This window comes from Hibiscus syriacus, unplaced genomic scaffold, assembly GCF_006381635.1.
Source record: "Hibiscus syriacus cultivar Baekdansim isolate YM2019G1 unplaced genomic scaffold, ASM638163v2 tig00110882_pilon, whole genome shotgun sequence".
Lineage (NCBI taxonomy): Eukaryota > Viridiplantae > Streptophyta > Magnoliopsida > Malvales > Malvaceae > Hibiscus > Hibiscus syriacus.
This window is the reverse complement of record NW_024062896.1, coordinates 814020-832094: the sequence shown is the minus strand read 5'-3', so window position 1 is coordinate 832094 and position 18075 is coordinate 814020. Positions and strand designations below refer to the sequence as shown.

Genomic DNA, 18075 nt, shown 5'->3' with positions numbered 1-18075 from the left:
AAACAAAACAATGCTCTCAGTACAAATGGTAGATATAATGCCCCCTTCTTCGATTATCCATACTCCTGAATCCATCAAGTTTTGAATCTTGCGCTTCAGTGCCTTATAGTTCTTAGAGGAATGTTTGGAGCTTCCTATGTGATAACTGTGCACGATATCAATATCGTAACCCTCGGGATATAGGGACTCTTTTCTCAGATCATCTTGGCAGGCTTGGCCATACAATCAGCTGATCAGGCTTCCACTGTACTGATTTCAGTTTTAATTGATAAAATCTTTCTTCCATGTAGTGTCATGTGATTAAGAACACTGCATCGAATCCTCCATGAAGAAATTTATGTTTATGAAAATGCTTAAAAATGAAATGTAGATGCAAAAATGCATGACATGCTCGAGGCATTGATCCGAAAACATGCTTGTTATTATAAATAATCCTTATTAGGGACAAAAGTGTTTTATCTTTTAAGAGACAAAAATATCTTGACAGCTTCTGACATGTTGACTAGTCTTCTTCTTTCGTCTGTCACCGGTTGAATAACCTGTCAAACCGCTCCGGCTTCTCTGGATAAACCGTGCAAATGTTAACCTCTCCAGATTCTCTGGATGAACTGTGCAAATGTTGAGTTGTTTTTTTACTGGTCCAAGAAGTCTCAAATGACTGCATCTATGCATTTATCTTTTATTGAACCTGTTCCCATCGAATACGTCATTGGAGCCCTCAATTGATAGGAACTATGTGAAGTTCATTTGTCTATTTCTTGAATTCATCAGCAATGGTCTCCAATTTCAGCTATTTTTTTGCCATTGTTATCTTTGAAAAGACTCCCAAAATCAGTAACCTTCATCTTGCTCCTGCAATCTCTGCCAGTCAGTTCTTCAAATATAGGCTTTCATTGTGATTGATGTAAACCCGGTTCATTGTGAGTCCTTTATAATGCAGCAGAGTGATATACTCTTCAATTGTGGGCACAACGTCTTCTGGATCAAATGTGACACATAATCACCTTGTAGACTGTCCCCTGTATTTTCATCTCTTGTATTACAACCCCTTTATCTATTAATGCAAATTATTTACGTTTAACGAACACGTTTTAATGGATCAACACCTCTTTTAAATGATGTAAATGATAAGCAATAAAATAAAACAATAAAAAAAAGGGAAAATGAAAAGAGAAAAAAAATTAGTGAGATAAGGATAATAAAAATAATAATAATGAAAATAAAAGTCCTACCCCATATGATATCTATCCCACATACTTAGTATTCCTACTCGTACATGATCTCTGTCCCGTAAGTTGATTTTGAACAAGTCCTAACTGCATAAATTTCTAGTTCACATGCTTTGAACATAAAATAAGGCAGGAAATGAACTCAAAATAGCCTAGGGTTTGAAATGAGGTTTTGGGATGACTATAATTTTCTGTAGTCTCTCGGTTTAGGTTCTAAAAAACGGTACCCGAGTTCTCCTTGCCGGTGCCCCCTTGGGCTTTCCAGACCCTTAGTCCTAAACCCATCACAGGCTTGTGTGGACTAAGTTAAACTCGAGTGGACACATTCCCTTATGCTCGCACGGTGAATAAATTCACACGAAGACATAAGGCATATGAATCACGAAGGTTACTTGCTAGGCCCGCACGGAGAATAAATTCTCATGAAGGCGTCGCTTTCACCTCCACTTAAATAAGGTTCAGAGCTCGGGTATAGAGCATGAGATGACAATTTTGAAAAATCTGAAAACATTAAAAAACGTTAGTACAACTATTTATTTGAAAAATATTCAAAGATAAATAATTGGAATCGAATAAATAAATTAAAATTTAAATTTACCATTTTCGCATAAAAAGACAACCGAAAATTAATTCTGGCCTGACTCACTTACTGTCCCCAGCAAAGTCGCCAAGCTGTCGCGACCGTCTTTCGGGTGGTTCCAGAATTTGGCTTCGACTTGGAATAAAATATTGGAGTCACCACCGATCATTTATTTTTCGTAAAATATTTGGTTGATCGGATACCATCTTATCTGATCTGCGTTTTACCAAAAATATGTCGGATTCGGGAGTCAGTTACAGTCAAGGAAGGATTAGCACCCTTGAACTGCCCTTTCGGTACCATTTCATTTATCGGTTATCTTAATTATGAAAATTACAATTTAAATTAAAATTTAGAGGTTCGATTCAAATTACTTACCTTTAATTGATTAAAATTATCCTAAAAAATCATAAATAAAGTAAGAAAATAAAACAAACAAACACAAAGAGTTAGTATTAAGATTGAAATAAAATAAGTAAATAAAAGGAATGAAAAAAAAATCAAATTAAAAATTAAATTGGAAACAATTAAAATTTATGGGTCGAATTAATCTTAAGAACGAGCTGCAAGAAAAACAAAAACTTAAGGGATTAAATAGCAAAAATAAAAAAATAAAGTACTAAAATAACACAAACGAAAAATTAAAGGATTAAAGTAGAAGGATCTAATAAATATATATGAACAAATAAGATCCTCAACAATCAATTTAAAATAAATACATGGCCTAAATTGTAATAAAATCTAATTATGTAGATTAAAATGCAAAACATAAAATAATAATTAAATAAAAAATAAACAAGGATCCAAATGAAAAATAAAATAAAATAACAATGGCTAAATAAAAAACTAATAGTGACTAAACTAAAATAAAAAATAAAATAAATATCATAATCAAATGATACAATAACTGATGCTACGGGGTCTAAATTAAAATAAATGTAAACATGATGTCCTAAATAAAATACCATAAAACATATAAATGACTAAAACAAAATAAGACATGATATGTAGCCCAAATTGAAATAAATAACAAAAATGCCAATTTTAGTGATCTAAATAAAACACTACAAGAATATAGGGACCTAAAGGATGTTTACCCATGATTTAATGCTCCAAACGTTACTTGGGCTAAAGAAAAGGACTCATACAGTGATTTAGCCTTAACTTAGTGACGAGAATAATATGTATTTCCTAAATTTAGAGGACTTATGCGTGATTATACCATGAGTTAGTGATAAAGCATGAAGCATCTTTAGAACCTAAGGACCTATTGCCAAATTTACCCAAAAATTAAAAAAACACATAACCCAACCTTTATTATTTCCAGTACACGCTGAACCAAAACCAAAATCAGCTTTCCCTTTTCCTATTTTCAATTCTGCCCTTGTTTCTTTAATTCCTAGCCTTCTGCTTTCTTTTCCTTCACCAGCGCGACAGAACAGCCATGGCGACCAAATATCCAGTGAATCCGAGAGTCACACCGACCATTCGACTCTAGACCTGACGACGGTGACACCCCTACTCCGACGAACACCGAAGCAAGGTAACCTAACTCCATATCTCTATTTTAATTATTTTTTAGAACTCATGAAATTTACGTTAACTACGAACAAAATTACAAATTAAAATTCTTATTATTAACTGCATTCGAATTGAACAAATAAATTAAAAAAAAACTGAAATATAAACTGAAATACCTTAGGATTGCTGAAAAAAATATGTATTTTATTGCTATTTTCCTTGCTGAAAAACCGAGAGTAACTGTCCCCTACAATTGTTTCCCTCCATTTCTATTTTTTTTCCTCTCTTTCATACATGCATTCCACTTTTTTTTATAACCAAATTTACACTGATTTTATATTTTAAAATCGTGCAACTTGGTTGGTGTGATGATGCTTTGATTTTTTTAGCTTATCCTCTAATAGTGGGTGGCAATGACAGCGGCAAGTGGGCATAGGATGACTGGCAGCTTCACGTGGGCATGGGTGTAGTGTTGTGAATGAGGACAAAATCTGAGATCTACAAAGAGAATAAATGAGAGTGCCCCTAATACGTCTAAAACACATAACATAAATGAATATGAAGAAACAAAGATAAATAGTTTGGACAATCGATTAAATATACTTGCTCACAAAATTCCTAAACTTAAACCATAAAGAGCGATCATGATTCCATGGATCTAGGTGATTCTTGAGAGAAGAAGTTATTTTTAACACTCATTCAAGTGTGTATGTATATCACAATGTACTTGTATAAAAATATCCTTGTGATTATATTACAGTATCTAATTTTTTAGACATGTTTGATTGAGTGAGTGTAATTATATCGTAACTTTATATACCACGTATAGTGGTACAAATTGTAATTATACAATTATATAAGTAAAAACTTTAAAATAACATCAATTATAAAATTAAATTATATAATCAACCATACATATTACCTCAATTTCGACCTCCTTTCCTAGAAATGAATGAAACCGTCCAATTACACTCAATTAAGCTTTATTTATTTATTTTATTAATATGACGTGAATACAAGATAATATTTATTCAAAAATTATTTTTAATCATTTGACAATAAACTTTAATATTCATGGCGTACGCGGTTCTCAAATTCGGGACCTCAAAATATAACAATAAATCCCTTAACCACTGATGTCACTTGATTTATACAAATTCAATTTTAATTGTTTATCTAAACCGACGAACGAAAGAATTAATATAATGGTACGATGTAGGGTAGTAACATCGTTATAAATTTTAGATTTTTCTATTAATTTGGAGTGATTATAATGAATTACGTGTTCAAAAGCTTTTCAACCATTTAATAATAAATTCTCAAATACTAGACAACGTACTCAAACTCGAAACTTTAAGAAATAACAATAATTTCTTTAACCAATGAGATCACTTAATTAATGTAAAGGGTAAAGTATACAAATAGTCCTCTAACTTTATGGTATTATTTTGTTGAGGCCTCAAATTATTAAAACTTACAAAATGGTCCATCAACTATATGTCTTTGTTTTGTTGAGTCACCCCGATTCTTAAAAGTTAAAAAGTGATCACCCTACTATTCTTATGTTTCAAACTCATCATTTTCAGTTAAACAATTGACGATCGTCTGAGCTGAATGTTAACTTGCTGACTGAGATATGATAGAATTATATTTTAATGATGTCTATTAGCACCGTCGTTGCTTTCAAGCACTGGCTCGATGACATAATATAAACGGAGATTTGGTAACAAAATATAACTCAAACAGTTTTGATATAAGATTTTATCATATCTCAACCAACAATTTAACGTTTAACTCAGACAGTCATCAAATTTTTAACGAAAATGAATAATTTTAGAATATATGAATAGTCTGATGATTATTATGTAATTTTTAATAATAGAAGACTCACAAAACAATGTCCTATAACTAAAAGATTATTTTATAATTTTTAATAATTAAAAGATTTAATAAAATAATATCCTATAATAGAATAACTATATTTTACCGTTGTTAATTTTAGAATTTCAGAGAAGTGATCCCCTCACGTGATGACCTCTCTTCGTTGCCACGCTTGACAACGACACAGAAAAGCAATAATTGTAAAACGGCGCCGTCCTCCGACAGTTTTAATTGTTTTTAACTTTTGCCCCAAACACGCACACTCCCTCACTCCCACGCCCCCTTCCTCGGATTGCTTTAGCCGATTATAGTCCTCACAAATTCAATCGACGAAAAACTAAAAAAAATAAAATGTGAGAATCCCATTTCTTCTGTATGCTGATTCCTTCGTTGAAATTGAAAAAGAGAAATTGGTGGAGAGAAGAAAAAAATTAACTAGGAGTTTTACTCTGTTGACTGATTGATTGAGTGGTAGATCACCGTCAATTCAACGCCTTAAAAAGGTAATGTCACTTCTTTTTCAGTTTTTTTACTTTTACAGTGGAAAAATGCTGAAAAAGTTTACCGGCTTTTGAGTTTCTAGCTCGGCGGTGCAAATCTGAGAGATCTATTGCTTTTCGAGCTAAGTTGAGAGTAATTATTGTAAATTACAACAATTTTGACTTTAATGTGGATTGTTCTTAATGGAAGGACTTGAAAAGGGTTATCCGTTAATGAACAGAAATGGAAATAAATTATAGGTTTCCCCTTTTTATTTAATTTTTACATGGAAAGTATGGATTCTGTTTTTTTTTTATCTATCTTATCGATGAGTTGCAAGGGAGTGTGAGAAGTAGGAAGGTTGATGGGCAGTTTATGGTTGCTTCACTTGACATTAACTAAGTGACGAGCCTTTTGAATTAGCCGATGTCTTTTTTTTTTTTTTTTTTTGTAACCCAAGATCGAAACTTCAGATCTTGGTTGACAGTGTCCTTGGATATTTTTAATGAGCTGAAAATGGCTGTTTCTCCCTTTCTTATTTCAGTGCATTATGGAGTTTTAGTTATCTAATAAGTCAAATTGACAATTCAACTGTACCTAACGCCCTGAAAACATGGGATTACCGGTGTTGGCTTTGATGCTTTTGTGATTTATTTATTCAATAATTTGTTGTTTATTGACAGTCTGGTTCTTTCATTGTGTGTGGAATTTCACCTTTAGTAGCTCATGAAAAAGGATTGCCCCTTTCTTCTACTTCTGCTTATGGTCTAATTTTGTTCTGTGATATCCTTTCTTTTGTGGTAATAAGGAAGTTTCCTTGAAATTAATACCAATTTTGATCAGTCTGTCTCTTATAGGTCACATTGATCATATAATGAAATGGGTTTTTTTTTGTAATATCTCAACAATTGTTACATTGATTCTTGGATGTGCATTATATATGCCAGATGCTTACACCTTTGATCAGATAGATAGGAATTACTATCTGGAGAATTGTTTGTCTTAATGCTCAGATTTCTTTATGGTTTCTTTTCCTCTATAGTTTGTGATGTATCGTTTCATTGATTGCAACTAAAGGATTTATTTTTCAAGCAATTTTTCTCGCAGGTCTTCCTTGTCTAGTTGAGCTGTCATAGTTGGTACCATGGGTGTCTCAGGAAAATGGATCAAAGCATTGGTTGGCTTGAAAAAAACAGAGAAGTCACAATCTTCGGAGAAGGAAGAAAATGTTAGTTTGGATGCTCTTTTTTATTATTATTAAAAAAATCTCCATTTGCAAATTTAGATTTGGGTATGTTTATGTGTCATCTCATGTGCACTTCTTCAAAATGATGAAGTGATGATATGTTTTCGCGAAATTTCTACATATCCTGTGCACATTAAGTAAGAGTCCATGCTGTGGATGAATTCCTTTTTCCTGGACGTGGGCACATTTGACTAATCTGGTATAAAGGAAAAAGGGTGTTTTGTGGTAACTTACATGCAACAGTTATCCTCGTTAGCTAACATCGATACGTGATTTCTGTTCTCTTCATCCATCCTTGTTTATGATGCTATATGTCATTATCAGAATGATTGAGCATTTGATGCTGCTTATTTCCATTTATCTGGTCTTATTGTGGCTTGTAGTAAGTAAACATGATTTGATAATTGATACCCGACTTATAGCAGGACTTCTTCCTTAAAATCTTACTGTAAAGCTTCAGAGTTTCATTGTTAGGGACAGAAGTGTGAGTTTACTTTTCTTTGATTGTACAAATTCAATATCAAGATCAACTGCCAAAATGTTTATCGACAATTGAGAAAAAATTACCTGGGCCATTGCATAATAAAGGTTGCTATTTGTGATTTTGGTCTCATGAAAATAGCAGTTCTCATTTGTCCATGGTAGTGAAGTCATCAAAGTTGCGCGTTTTAGAATATTCTTTATGCCTTTTGTGTGTTTGTATACGTATACATATATGTTATTCGGGCACATTAAGAAGTTAGCACTTAAACGAGATTGATCTAAAATATAACAGCATTTTAAGCATGTTTTTAGCTAATATTTTTGGTCTTTGGTTGTTACAGAGGTCAGCTACTAGCAAATTTTCTCACCGAAGAAAGCATTCTGTCGAGTTTGACACAGATAAACTTCAAGAAGAGTTGGATCAGAATGCTGTGCCAATAGCCAGAGATGTTAATACTCATGCAACTGCTGATGCTGCTGGCTCCCCCTCTGGTTCACTTCAAGTGGTTGATGCAGCTGTTAATGGACTTGCTTTGGAAGAATGGGCTGCCACAAGGATACAAACAGCTTTTCGTGGGTTTCTGGTATTGATTCCACTTTTCATCTCTTAGCCATGTCGAATGAGAATTAAAATACTCTTATGTCCCATGTTGTTTGGGATGGTTTAACTTTCGTAAAGTTCAAGATGATAGTTGTAATTTTGATTTAACCTTTATTTTAAACAAATGGCTGCACTATTTCTTGGTTATACATTAAAAGAATGTCCTTAAAATGTTGAAAATATCTTTTGTTTTCAGTAATGGGTAACATAGGACTTTCAAAAATGAAGTTAGGGACAAAAACAATGAGCTGGATGGTGTTGCTTTCTTCGGGATCTATAGTGAGTGCATTTTAGCAAGCACTCATTTTTACACATGTATTATGCATCATGTATGTGCATATGTTTGTGGATGTGGTTTGTTTATGCTTATATTTTTTTGATAGGAGTTTGTTTATGCTTATATGAATAAGGTGGTACAGTAAATCTAATCACTGAAGCATAGTCTAATGCTGTTCGTGTTATACTTCATTTTGATCAAACCATAAATTCTTATATAGTTTGAAGGCTATTTTTTTTAATAAAAATAAAATTTATTGCATTTCTTCTAACTGCGTAGAATAAAAGTTTATTATTAACAAGAAAGGCCCAGCTTGTAATGATTTACCCGTTACCTAAACTGTAATTAAATAAGTAATTTAACTTCATTATTCTTCTGGCTGATGGAATTGAAATGTATTTTACTTGAATGTCAGGCTAGAAGAGCTTTGCGAGCTTTAAAAGGATTAGTAAGGCTGCAGGCCCTTGTTAGGGGTCACACTGTAAGAAAACAAGCTGCAACGACTCTTCGCTGCATGCAAGCTTTGGTAAGAGTTCAGGCTCGTGTAAGAGCAAGGCGTGTTCGACTGGCATTAGAAAGTGAAACTGCCCAACAGAAATTTCAGCAACAACTTGCAAATGGAGCTCGTGTTAAAGAAGTAGAGGTGAGGAACATTGAATCTTAGTTCATTATTCATCTCAAACTACAACTATTTATTGACTGGCTCACAAGAAATAGAGTTGAATTCATGCATGCATGCAGGCTTGCTTCTTCTTGTTGTGGTGTGTACATGTGTCTGTATTCATTCATTATCTTCGAGATTTAAATTTTAGGATCTTGATGTGGCATCATATTCTTCTAGTGTGTCAACCTGATGAATTACTTCACTTGTGTGAGTCAAATCTCCTTTAGAATGCAAGTGACTACAGACAACAATTTGCAGCTTGTAAATTGGTACAAGATTGATGATAAAATTTCAATTCTAAAATTCATACCTAGTTGAGACTTTACAATGAGGTTATCCATCCTTCTCATAAATTGAGGCATAGATGTTGGTAGTTTGCTGAATGCTTCATATGACTTCTGATTAAATGCAGGAAGGGTGGTGCGATAGTATAGGATCTGTTGAAGAAATCCAAGCCAAGTTACTAAAGAGGCAGGAGGCTGCAGCTAAACGTGAGAGAGCCATGGCATATGCTCTGGCTCATCAGGTAAGATATTGTAACAATACTGTTATTCATTAAGCAGCAAATTTTGCATTCCAATGACACTTTTATTATTTTTGGAATGAATGGCTTACCCCTCAAAGCAGTGCTTAGATTGCACTAGGCAGAAAGAGTTTTCAATTTTACAATACATCTCTATTAAGTTGAATTTTACCATAGCAGATGAGTTGGAAATGGTAAAATGGGTAGGTATAACGTGCTCAAGCATGCTTTTATTGTAGTTGGAGCTTTCGATTAATCTTGGAACCCTTCAAAAAAATTCTCAACTATCTTTTCTACTTTTTTTATGTGACCACGTTGTAAAAAATTGATATCAATATATTTTTATGCTAAAAAATTTATTGTCCCCTATTACCACCATATCTGATATAACTATGGTTTCTTTATTCAATATTTGCTTATGATTCTCTTCAATTTTGTGTATTTATTCAAGAACTCGTCCCTAAGAATAGGTTCATTGGAATGATAAAGAGAGAGCTCAGTGTAATTACTGTTCTTTTTTACCGAAGGAGAAGATATAGAAAGAGAGAGAAAGAGGTAAAGGTTGGGGACACTTGGGCTGTCTTATTTTTTTTGCTACTTTTGCAACTTCGGTTTTGTTGTTTACTGACAGAAACTTGATAATTTGCTATAAAGTAAAAGCAAATAATAAATAGGAACATTTTATTTAATTCAATATGCACAGATGACTAAAAAAGCAATTTGCAATTGAAAAGAATCCATATGTTGTAAAATCACGCATTTTTACCTATAAATATTAAATATATATTTACTTCATCAACATTATTGTTTGATTCTTCTTTATAATCACATTTGATTCTTGCTCCCCAGTCCCATGCTAAAGTGGGAAAACTTGTTCTATCTGAGCATCATTTTCATGTTTAAGTTATCCTGGATTTTCTGTTTTTGTTAATGTTCTTGAGGGTTGAACATCTGCTGTTCAAAAATTAAGTTTTGCTCTAGGTTAAATTTGTTACCTGGTCGATATGTCATCTCTCAAGCCTTTGTTATTAGCATCAACCTCAGATAAATTTATGTTGGATGCCAAAACCTTGTATAAAACCGCTCAACTCCTACTAATCACCTGATTCTTTGATTGTAAGATTGTATTGTTCTCTTAGAATCATGCCAATGACTAATCTCATTTTAGCTAGTGTTAAGAGTTGAGACCTGTTTGTGCAGTGGCAAGCAGGATCAAGACAGCAGTCTATGCCTGCTGGGTTTGAACCAGATAAAAGCAGCTGGGGTTGGAACTGGCTGGAAAGGTGGATGGCTGTACGTTCATGGGAGAATAGCTTTCTTGACATTAATCTTCGAGATGGAGTGATGATATGCAAGGATGATTCTGCAGAGGGAAACAATGGTGCCAATTCTCAGATAAAACCTGCTATCAAGAAGCCAGCTGCATCAAATCTTCATGCTAACCTGTCAAGTCTAAAGACAGGTCCATCGTATTCTGGAGGGAGTGATTCTCCACCTGGTAAGTCAGCAAATGTGCTAGAAGCAGTCAATGCATTGTCTTCCAAGCCAAAATCCAAACCAGTCCTTGAAGATTTGGTTGAAGAAGCTGGCACAAAACCTGTTACTACTTCAAGATCACGCAGCAATCCTAAAGAGAGGTCTATAAAATCAGATAGACAGCCAAAGAAGAGATTGTCTCTACCTAACAGTGGTAAGTTCCAAAAGAAATAGGTATATTCTCCTTGATGTAACCCTCTACCGGAGAATATAGTGGAGTTGGTAATTAGTCATGCTATTCTGTTGCCTATGGTGAATGCATGATAATTTTCAACGGTCTGCTCTCTGGTTTTTCTGGTTTATGCCGATTGTTGTCAAAAGAAGTGTATGATGTTAGAATGTTGCTCTGGAACATTATTCCATGAATCCCAATGGTTATCATTGTTGTTCACAGTTGTATGTTTACTGCTAATGTTCGGTTTGACCAGGTTCTATAATGCACAATTATACTATCCTTCTTGCACTTGTTCATTTTGCTAATTTCTTGTTTCAATGGTTTGATTTGAGCAGGGGGAGGCACTGGAACTGAAACCAACAAGCCTAGCAGAACTGCTGCAAAAACGACGCCAGGCTCTCACAAGCCGATAAAGGACAGGTTCAAGTCCAACGGACAAGGGGACTTGAATCCTGCGTAAAATACGGCACAGGCTTTTGATATTTAAGGAAGCATCTGTGAATACAAACCTGTCGGGTTGTCATCCACCCAGGTGTTAGCATGTATATGTGTATCAAATTACAGCACGAGATGCAATGGCTTTATTTTCCTGTCATAAAATTGAGTGGCTCCGCTGTGGCGAGGTGCCGAGTTGAGACTGGTTTGTCATGCCTTGGGTTTGCTTGGTCTATTACGGGAATAAGCAAAATGATCTGTAGATTTTATTTGTTAGTGTTGTAATGAGCTATGATTAAAGGTAACAAAATCATTTGTTGTCACACCCCAACTTAGGTCTAAAAATTTCTTAAAATTCTTCCGAAGATTAAATTGAAATTTTAATTAAATTCGGAGTTCAAAGTGAAATTTTAATTAAATTCATATCTAAATTTAGAAAATATTAAATATTGGAGGACTTAGAGTGTAATTCTATCATTTATTTTTTAGGAATATATGAACCCAAATCTAAAAAGTTTCCTCATTTGAAAATCTTATTTTCTCTCTCTTCAAACTTTCTTTTTTTAACAAGAAACTTCAATAGTTGTTTTATCACCTACCGTTGTTCTATTTTCGACACCTTTTGTATCATTGTATTCCTTGTGTTATCCCGAGTCACCAGTGTCCACCTTGTCTTCGTTGTCACTGGCGTGTGAAGGGGTGATGAAGATAAAGTTTTTGATATTTCGAAATTCAATTCTTCGCCGTCCACTGCTGCGGACCGAGTTTGGTAAGTGTCTCAAAACACGTTAAAAAATATATAGAATTTTTTCCGTAATTTTTTGACCCCGAAGGCTCTGCACGTGCTCCCACACGCCGCCCCTGCGCGTGAGGAAGTCCAACCGACTGGTGAGTTATTTGAATTTGGGTCGACCCGCCCCGCCCCATATCCGACCTGACCCGAACCGATCGACCGTTGACTGACGTTTTTTTTTAAAACCTCCATCTTTCAACTTCTTGAGTCCAATTTTACGATCCATTTTACCAAATTCTGACTTGAAAGACCCGAATCGAACACGTTAATTCGAAAATGCTTAGTATTTTTAGCATTTTTTTCTTATTTATTTGAGATTTGATTATAAAATTGATTCGAAAATATATTTTTATGAAGGTACTCGTGTTTCACCCGATCGAGGGTCGGTTAGATCTAGTGCTTCCCGTCCGTCAGATTTGAATGATTCACGTTCTTCGAGAGTTACTCGTAGGTATATATAAATTGTTTAAATAAGGTTATTATTATTATTATTATTCATATTAGGATTCCGATATGAATTTTTCTGATTCGTATGATCTAGTGTTGTCGCTGATCATGATCGTCAGACTCAGTAGTAGGCTTTCTTATCAGACTATTTAGACCGATATAGGTGTGTTTCCTGATAGTGTTACATTGCTGTTTTAAACTATTCATCTGAATTGTTTTAGATTTATGATAATACTGAATATTTTTATGACGCGATACATGATTTTCTGAATAATGTTTATCTGATATTTGATTTACTGTACATTTCTGATATGATCTCTGAATTCTGTATATGATTTATGAGTATGGTTTACTAAATTAACTATCGTTTTCATTCGAATACATGCATGCTTATTATTGACATTGGGGGTATTATTGGAGGAAGTATCTCGGGCCTAGTCTATGACTTGTAAGTCCTTACCGCATGCTCCTCAGCTTTGTGCTCAAGATAAGTCCTTACCGCAGACTCCTCGATTTTGTGTTTAGGGTAAGTCCTTACTGCAAACTCATCAGCTTAGTGCTTAGGTATTATTGGAGTAGTGTTCATATTTTTAAAATATGTTTAATAAATTGATTTTACTGAAGTATATGTGGATGTATGCTTTTGGGGAACCTACACATTCTGGTGATAAGATAGGGGTAGTGTTCATATTTTTAAAACATGTTTGATAAACTGTTTTGACTGAAGTATTTTATCTGTATGTTTTTATATACCGTAAGGAGCACACTGAGCTTTTTAACTCATTCTGTAAATTTTAACCTTTTCAGATAGTAGCAGTCTGTAGGCTAGCAGACTTGACATTAGGAGGTCCGACTACTCCTATTTTTGTACCACTGTATATCTCTATATACCATTTTGTTATACTTTGGTGACACTTGTTTTTGCTTCCGTCTCGATATATCTATATTACCGGTATTTTGCTATGTATATGTTTTATATGGTTTTTCTGATACATGTATATATTGATATATGTATGTTTATCGTATGAACTTTTCTTATGACTAATTTCATATTATATTGTATATGGATTTAAACGTCATTTTAAATATGAAAAAAATTTCTGAAAAAGATATGTAACCAGCTAGATTTGAGCATAACGTTCAGGTCAGGTCTAAGGGCATTTTTAATTTGCTTGAATCAACTAAAACCGAGTTTAAGTTTGGGTTGAAAAATTTTCCAGTTTTTACAAGAATTGCATGGCACTCTGTCTGCCTTGTCATGAGCTGATTGCATATTGTGATAAATGGAATTTAACAGAAATGTATATGGTAAAATTCAGATTTGGAAAAGATAATTTCAAACATAAACGATTAAAAATAAATTACTGAGTAAAATAGTATCAGATAAGGATATATGACCAGTTTCTTTTTGTGCAAAGAATTTCTACCTCTACATCCTTTAGTTCCTACGTGTAAATCCTCTACTTTAACAATCAATGGCGTTATATAATCTTCTCCCTGCGAAATTGCAAGACATGGCTCTCCTCTATGGTATTGCAAGTACAGTACTCGCAAAATGTGAAAGGATAAGGCTTTAAACGTTGTTTCTTTATGAAATGGCAAACTGTATCGGTGATCGAAGATGATCAATATGCTAGAGTCAACGGTGTCGGACACACCCCCAGCACCAGCCTCAGTGCGTAACCCAACCCTTTCACATTCTTCTCATTTTCTTCTTGAAATTATCTTTTCTCGCAACAATGTAAAAAGAAGAGCAAGAATTTGGCAGCTTGTATGGTTTTAAGCAATTCAAGAAGCAAGATTTGTGACGCCGAAGTATAGGGTCTTCTGTTGAAATGCATTGATAGCATAATCAACCTGAAAATGACCAAGTGGAGACTTGAAGCGAAGACCGTACCCGACGCCAACTCCAGATCCTGGTTTCCCTTGTCTCAATGCTGGATTTCCTGAAACTCGTTTATCAAACGATAAATAAGTAGCTGTTCTGCTTCACTGGTGAATTAGTGATATGGCAGCTTCCGTAACATAAAATACTACAAAAAAGATTAAGGTATCATTCCTTTCACACTCTTATTTCCTAGAATTACAACTAACCAACTCAATTCTTCGACATTTTCCATTGCATGGCATTTTCAATACTATCTACACTCCACTTTTCTCATAAAATAAACAATGGCAATGGTATGGTTGCTCCTAGAATTGCAAGAATGTTAAAAAGAGTAACAATTAGAAGATATAAGCTAAGTTCACACACCTAAGACATATGATAAGCAATTCAATGCTAGATGATAATTGTTCATGATGCGCGTCTCGAAGTGCAAGCAAAACAGATCAGAGAAATAAAGACTGGGATGCTTTCAATGCATTGAAAGAACTATTCAAGAGAAGAATAAGAAGAGGTCAGCAGGCACCAACGGCCCAGCTTCCCAGTAGGAGTTTCAGGGTGGTCACAGTCGTATGATAAATACAAAAACGAAGCAGATGCTTCATGAGCTTAGAAAGCCAAATCATGCTATTTTAAACATGTTACACAAAATGCAACTAGTTGAGAATTAACAAAAGGTTGGAAGCACAAGATTTGACAATCATTAAGATACAACTTTGTATGTAGATGAATAAGACTCACCAGGTACAAGCCGACCCGAGCCCAAATCAGTTCCACAATCCAGGAAAACAGAACCTTCCAACATCTTGTTCTGAATGCAGTAAAAAAAATGTCAAGACACATGCAATGACATAACCAACACTTTTATACTCACAGATTTCAGAATAGAATGTACTTCAACATAAGTTACATATAAACATTAGAATGCAATGCTCTCTCTATAATAATAAAGTAAATAGTAATTACATACAAAAGGAATTGTAAGTTCGGTATTAGCAATCAAACACGATCTTCCAGATCCAACAGCACCTTCACCATACCCTCGCACACTACCTAGACCGCCAATTGCAAACGCTTGATATGGTGCCATATCTCCTACAATCGAACCACCTGTCAAGCTGTCAGAGAAAAGGTAAGAATTAAGAAAATTTAAAAATTATGTAACAAGTACTCTGAGGGCGCGATTCCTGCACTGTTTGAAGTCAAGCCAGGAACTCCAATCAATTTTCTCTTCACCGATGGCTGAGGGAAAAGGAAAAAAACAACTGCAACATTACTTGCCTTGTCAGAGAAAAGCTGGTCCAAGTTTGATGCCCTTTGACGCAACAAACTTGAAACGGTTGAAGATTAACCACTTGGATAGAACTGGAATCCCTTGCTCTATTTGCATGGTAAACTGAAATAAGTAAAATGTTCCAGTTAGTGCCCTTATTCACGATACATGAAAGACACATTTCAGTAATCAAGTTGCAGTAGAAATGAATAAATTACACGAGAAAAACTGTGATCGGTTGCCTTCGCATATTGAGATTCTTGCTTTAAGACTACCATACTGTCATGAGCATTGCCACTGCACAAGAATTAAATTATTGTCAACAGTCATTTCATCATATTGTTGAGAATTGGAAAAATAGTCATCTTTACCTGCAAGTGACGGGAAACCCGTCAATATCTCTGGTAATGGAGCGGCCATCATCACTCAATAGGTGAACATTCTGTAGGGTGAAAATCTTATAAGTAACAAAATTTTCCTCGAAAGAGAACCGAACATTATGAGGTACTAATGAGTATGACTGTAGCAAGTTTTGCTCAAACCTCAAATTTTATGCTTGTTGTGCTGCTCCATTTAGAACTTGCGGGTTCATTTAGATCCAGTCCAACTGACAATCGAGACAAATTCACGCCTCCACTCCTGGAACGAGAGAAATTGTCCACAGGTATACCATGGACTCCAATCTCAGGTGAAAGTGAGTGCTGGAACAAATAATTATAAATAAGAAATATATCCGAACTCCAACCTCACAATTCGGTTTTGTTAAATAGAATTCAACAGCAATCAATGAGATAAACAACATCAACCACATACCTGCATGACAAAACATTGTTGAGCAACCCATTGCGGTCGAGGCCTCCGGTAAGCTACCAAGATATTTGAATCAGACAACCCCTTATCCCAGGATACATCAAGCTTCTCGCTTCCACCAAATAAATTTGGGTGTTTGATGCAAAGACTGCAACATACACATTGAACCGGTTACTATCTGTACAGATTCAATTTGAGCCCCAATTCGCTATCCCACATAAGGTAAAGATAGAAACAACGAATATCAAATTCACCATAAAGAAACTCATAAATTCTAGCCATATCTTCTTCATCCACATTTTAGCACCAACCAAAGATGTTATCTTTGTTAACAGCAATGAAACAAGAGAAAAGCAAGTATGAAATCAAAAACTAAAAAAGACAATACCTGCCCATTACAAGGGAAAGAGGACTGCCGGTGTTCCTGTAACAAAATAAAGCTAAATAACTTAATCAATCACTGAAACCCCATTAATTAAAATCTCATAAAAAATGAAGCATGAAGTAAGAACCTTAAAGAAGGAAGCATCATAGAAGCACATATCTTGTGGGTGAAATCAACATTGACATCAATCTTGGCTGTCATTTACAAACAAACAAAAAACAAAAGATTTACAGAAATATATAAAAAAAAACCCAAAAGTTGTCATTTTTAATAAGAATGAAGAAGTAAATGTGACTGCCACTTTAATCCCAAAAAAAAATCAAAGGAGAAAAAGAACTGACCTTTGCCTGCATGGATGCTCTTCTGAGCCCCCATATAGTTGGAGATGAAAAAAACATTAAGCAAAGGAAAATGGTTTTTTGGATAAATGGGTATGACTATCAGTTAGACAAAGATTGCATTTTGAGTGAAAGGAAACGAATTTATGGAAAACATCAAAGACGTAACGAAGAAGAAGAAGAAAAACAAGAGTCTTGTGTTATGTGTGAAGTTTCCTTTGGTTAAGGGGAAAGAATTCGTTTGTATTTTATCCGATTTTCTCAACCCAAAGGCCAAAGCTTGAAGTTTGTTATCTCCTTTGCTTCTTCTTTGGTATTACTTGCACGTGGGCTCTGTGTATTGGATTTTGTCCTTTCTTTTTCACAGTATTTTTCTCAGGATTCTTTGTTTTTGTTTTTAAATAGAGAAAATAAGCTCCAAAAATCTCAGATAATATACGATTTTGATCATTTTTTTTTGGATTTGCGAAAATGACCAACAAAATCGCAATGCGATCTCTAATTCGCATTGCG

At 34.5% G+C, this 18075-nt stretch overlaps 1 protein-coding gene and 1 pseudogene across 1 annotated transcript; one reads left to right on the top strand and one right to left on the bottom strand.

Annotated features, from left to right (window-relative positions):
* The first annotated feature begins 5574 nt into the window (after positions 1-5574).
* On the top strand, positions 5575-15361 carry LOC120144195 (protein IQ-DOMAIN 1-like). The gene is made up of 8 exons (XM_039158325.1): positions 5575-5714; positions 6799-6919; positions 7762-8004; positions 8714-8941; positions 9375-9488; positions 10686-11175; positions 11532-11819; positions 15350-15361. Exons 2-7 carry the CDS (start codon positions 6836-6838, stop codon positions 11654-11656), a joined length of 1284 nt encoding a protein of 427 aa, XP_039014256.1. The 5' UTR covers positions 5575-5714; positions 6799-6835; the 3' UTR covers positions 11657-11819; positions 15350-15361.
* LOC120144197 lies at positions 14468-17794 on the bottom strand (annotated as a pseudogene).
* Between the last annotated feature and the right edge of the window lie 281 nt (positions 17795-18075).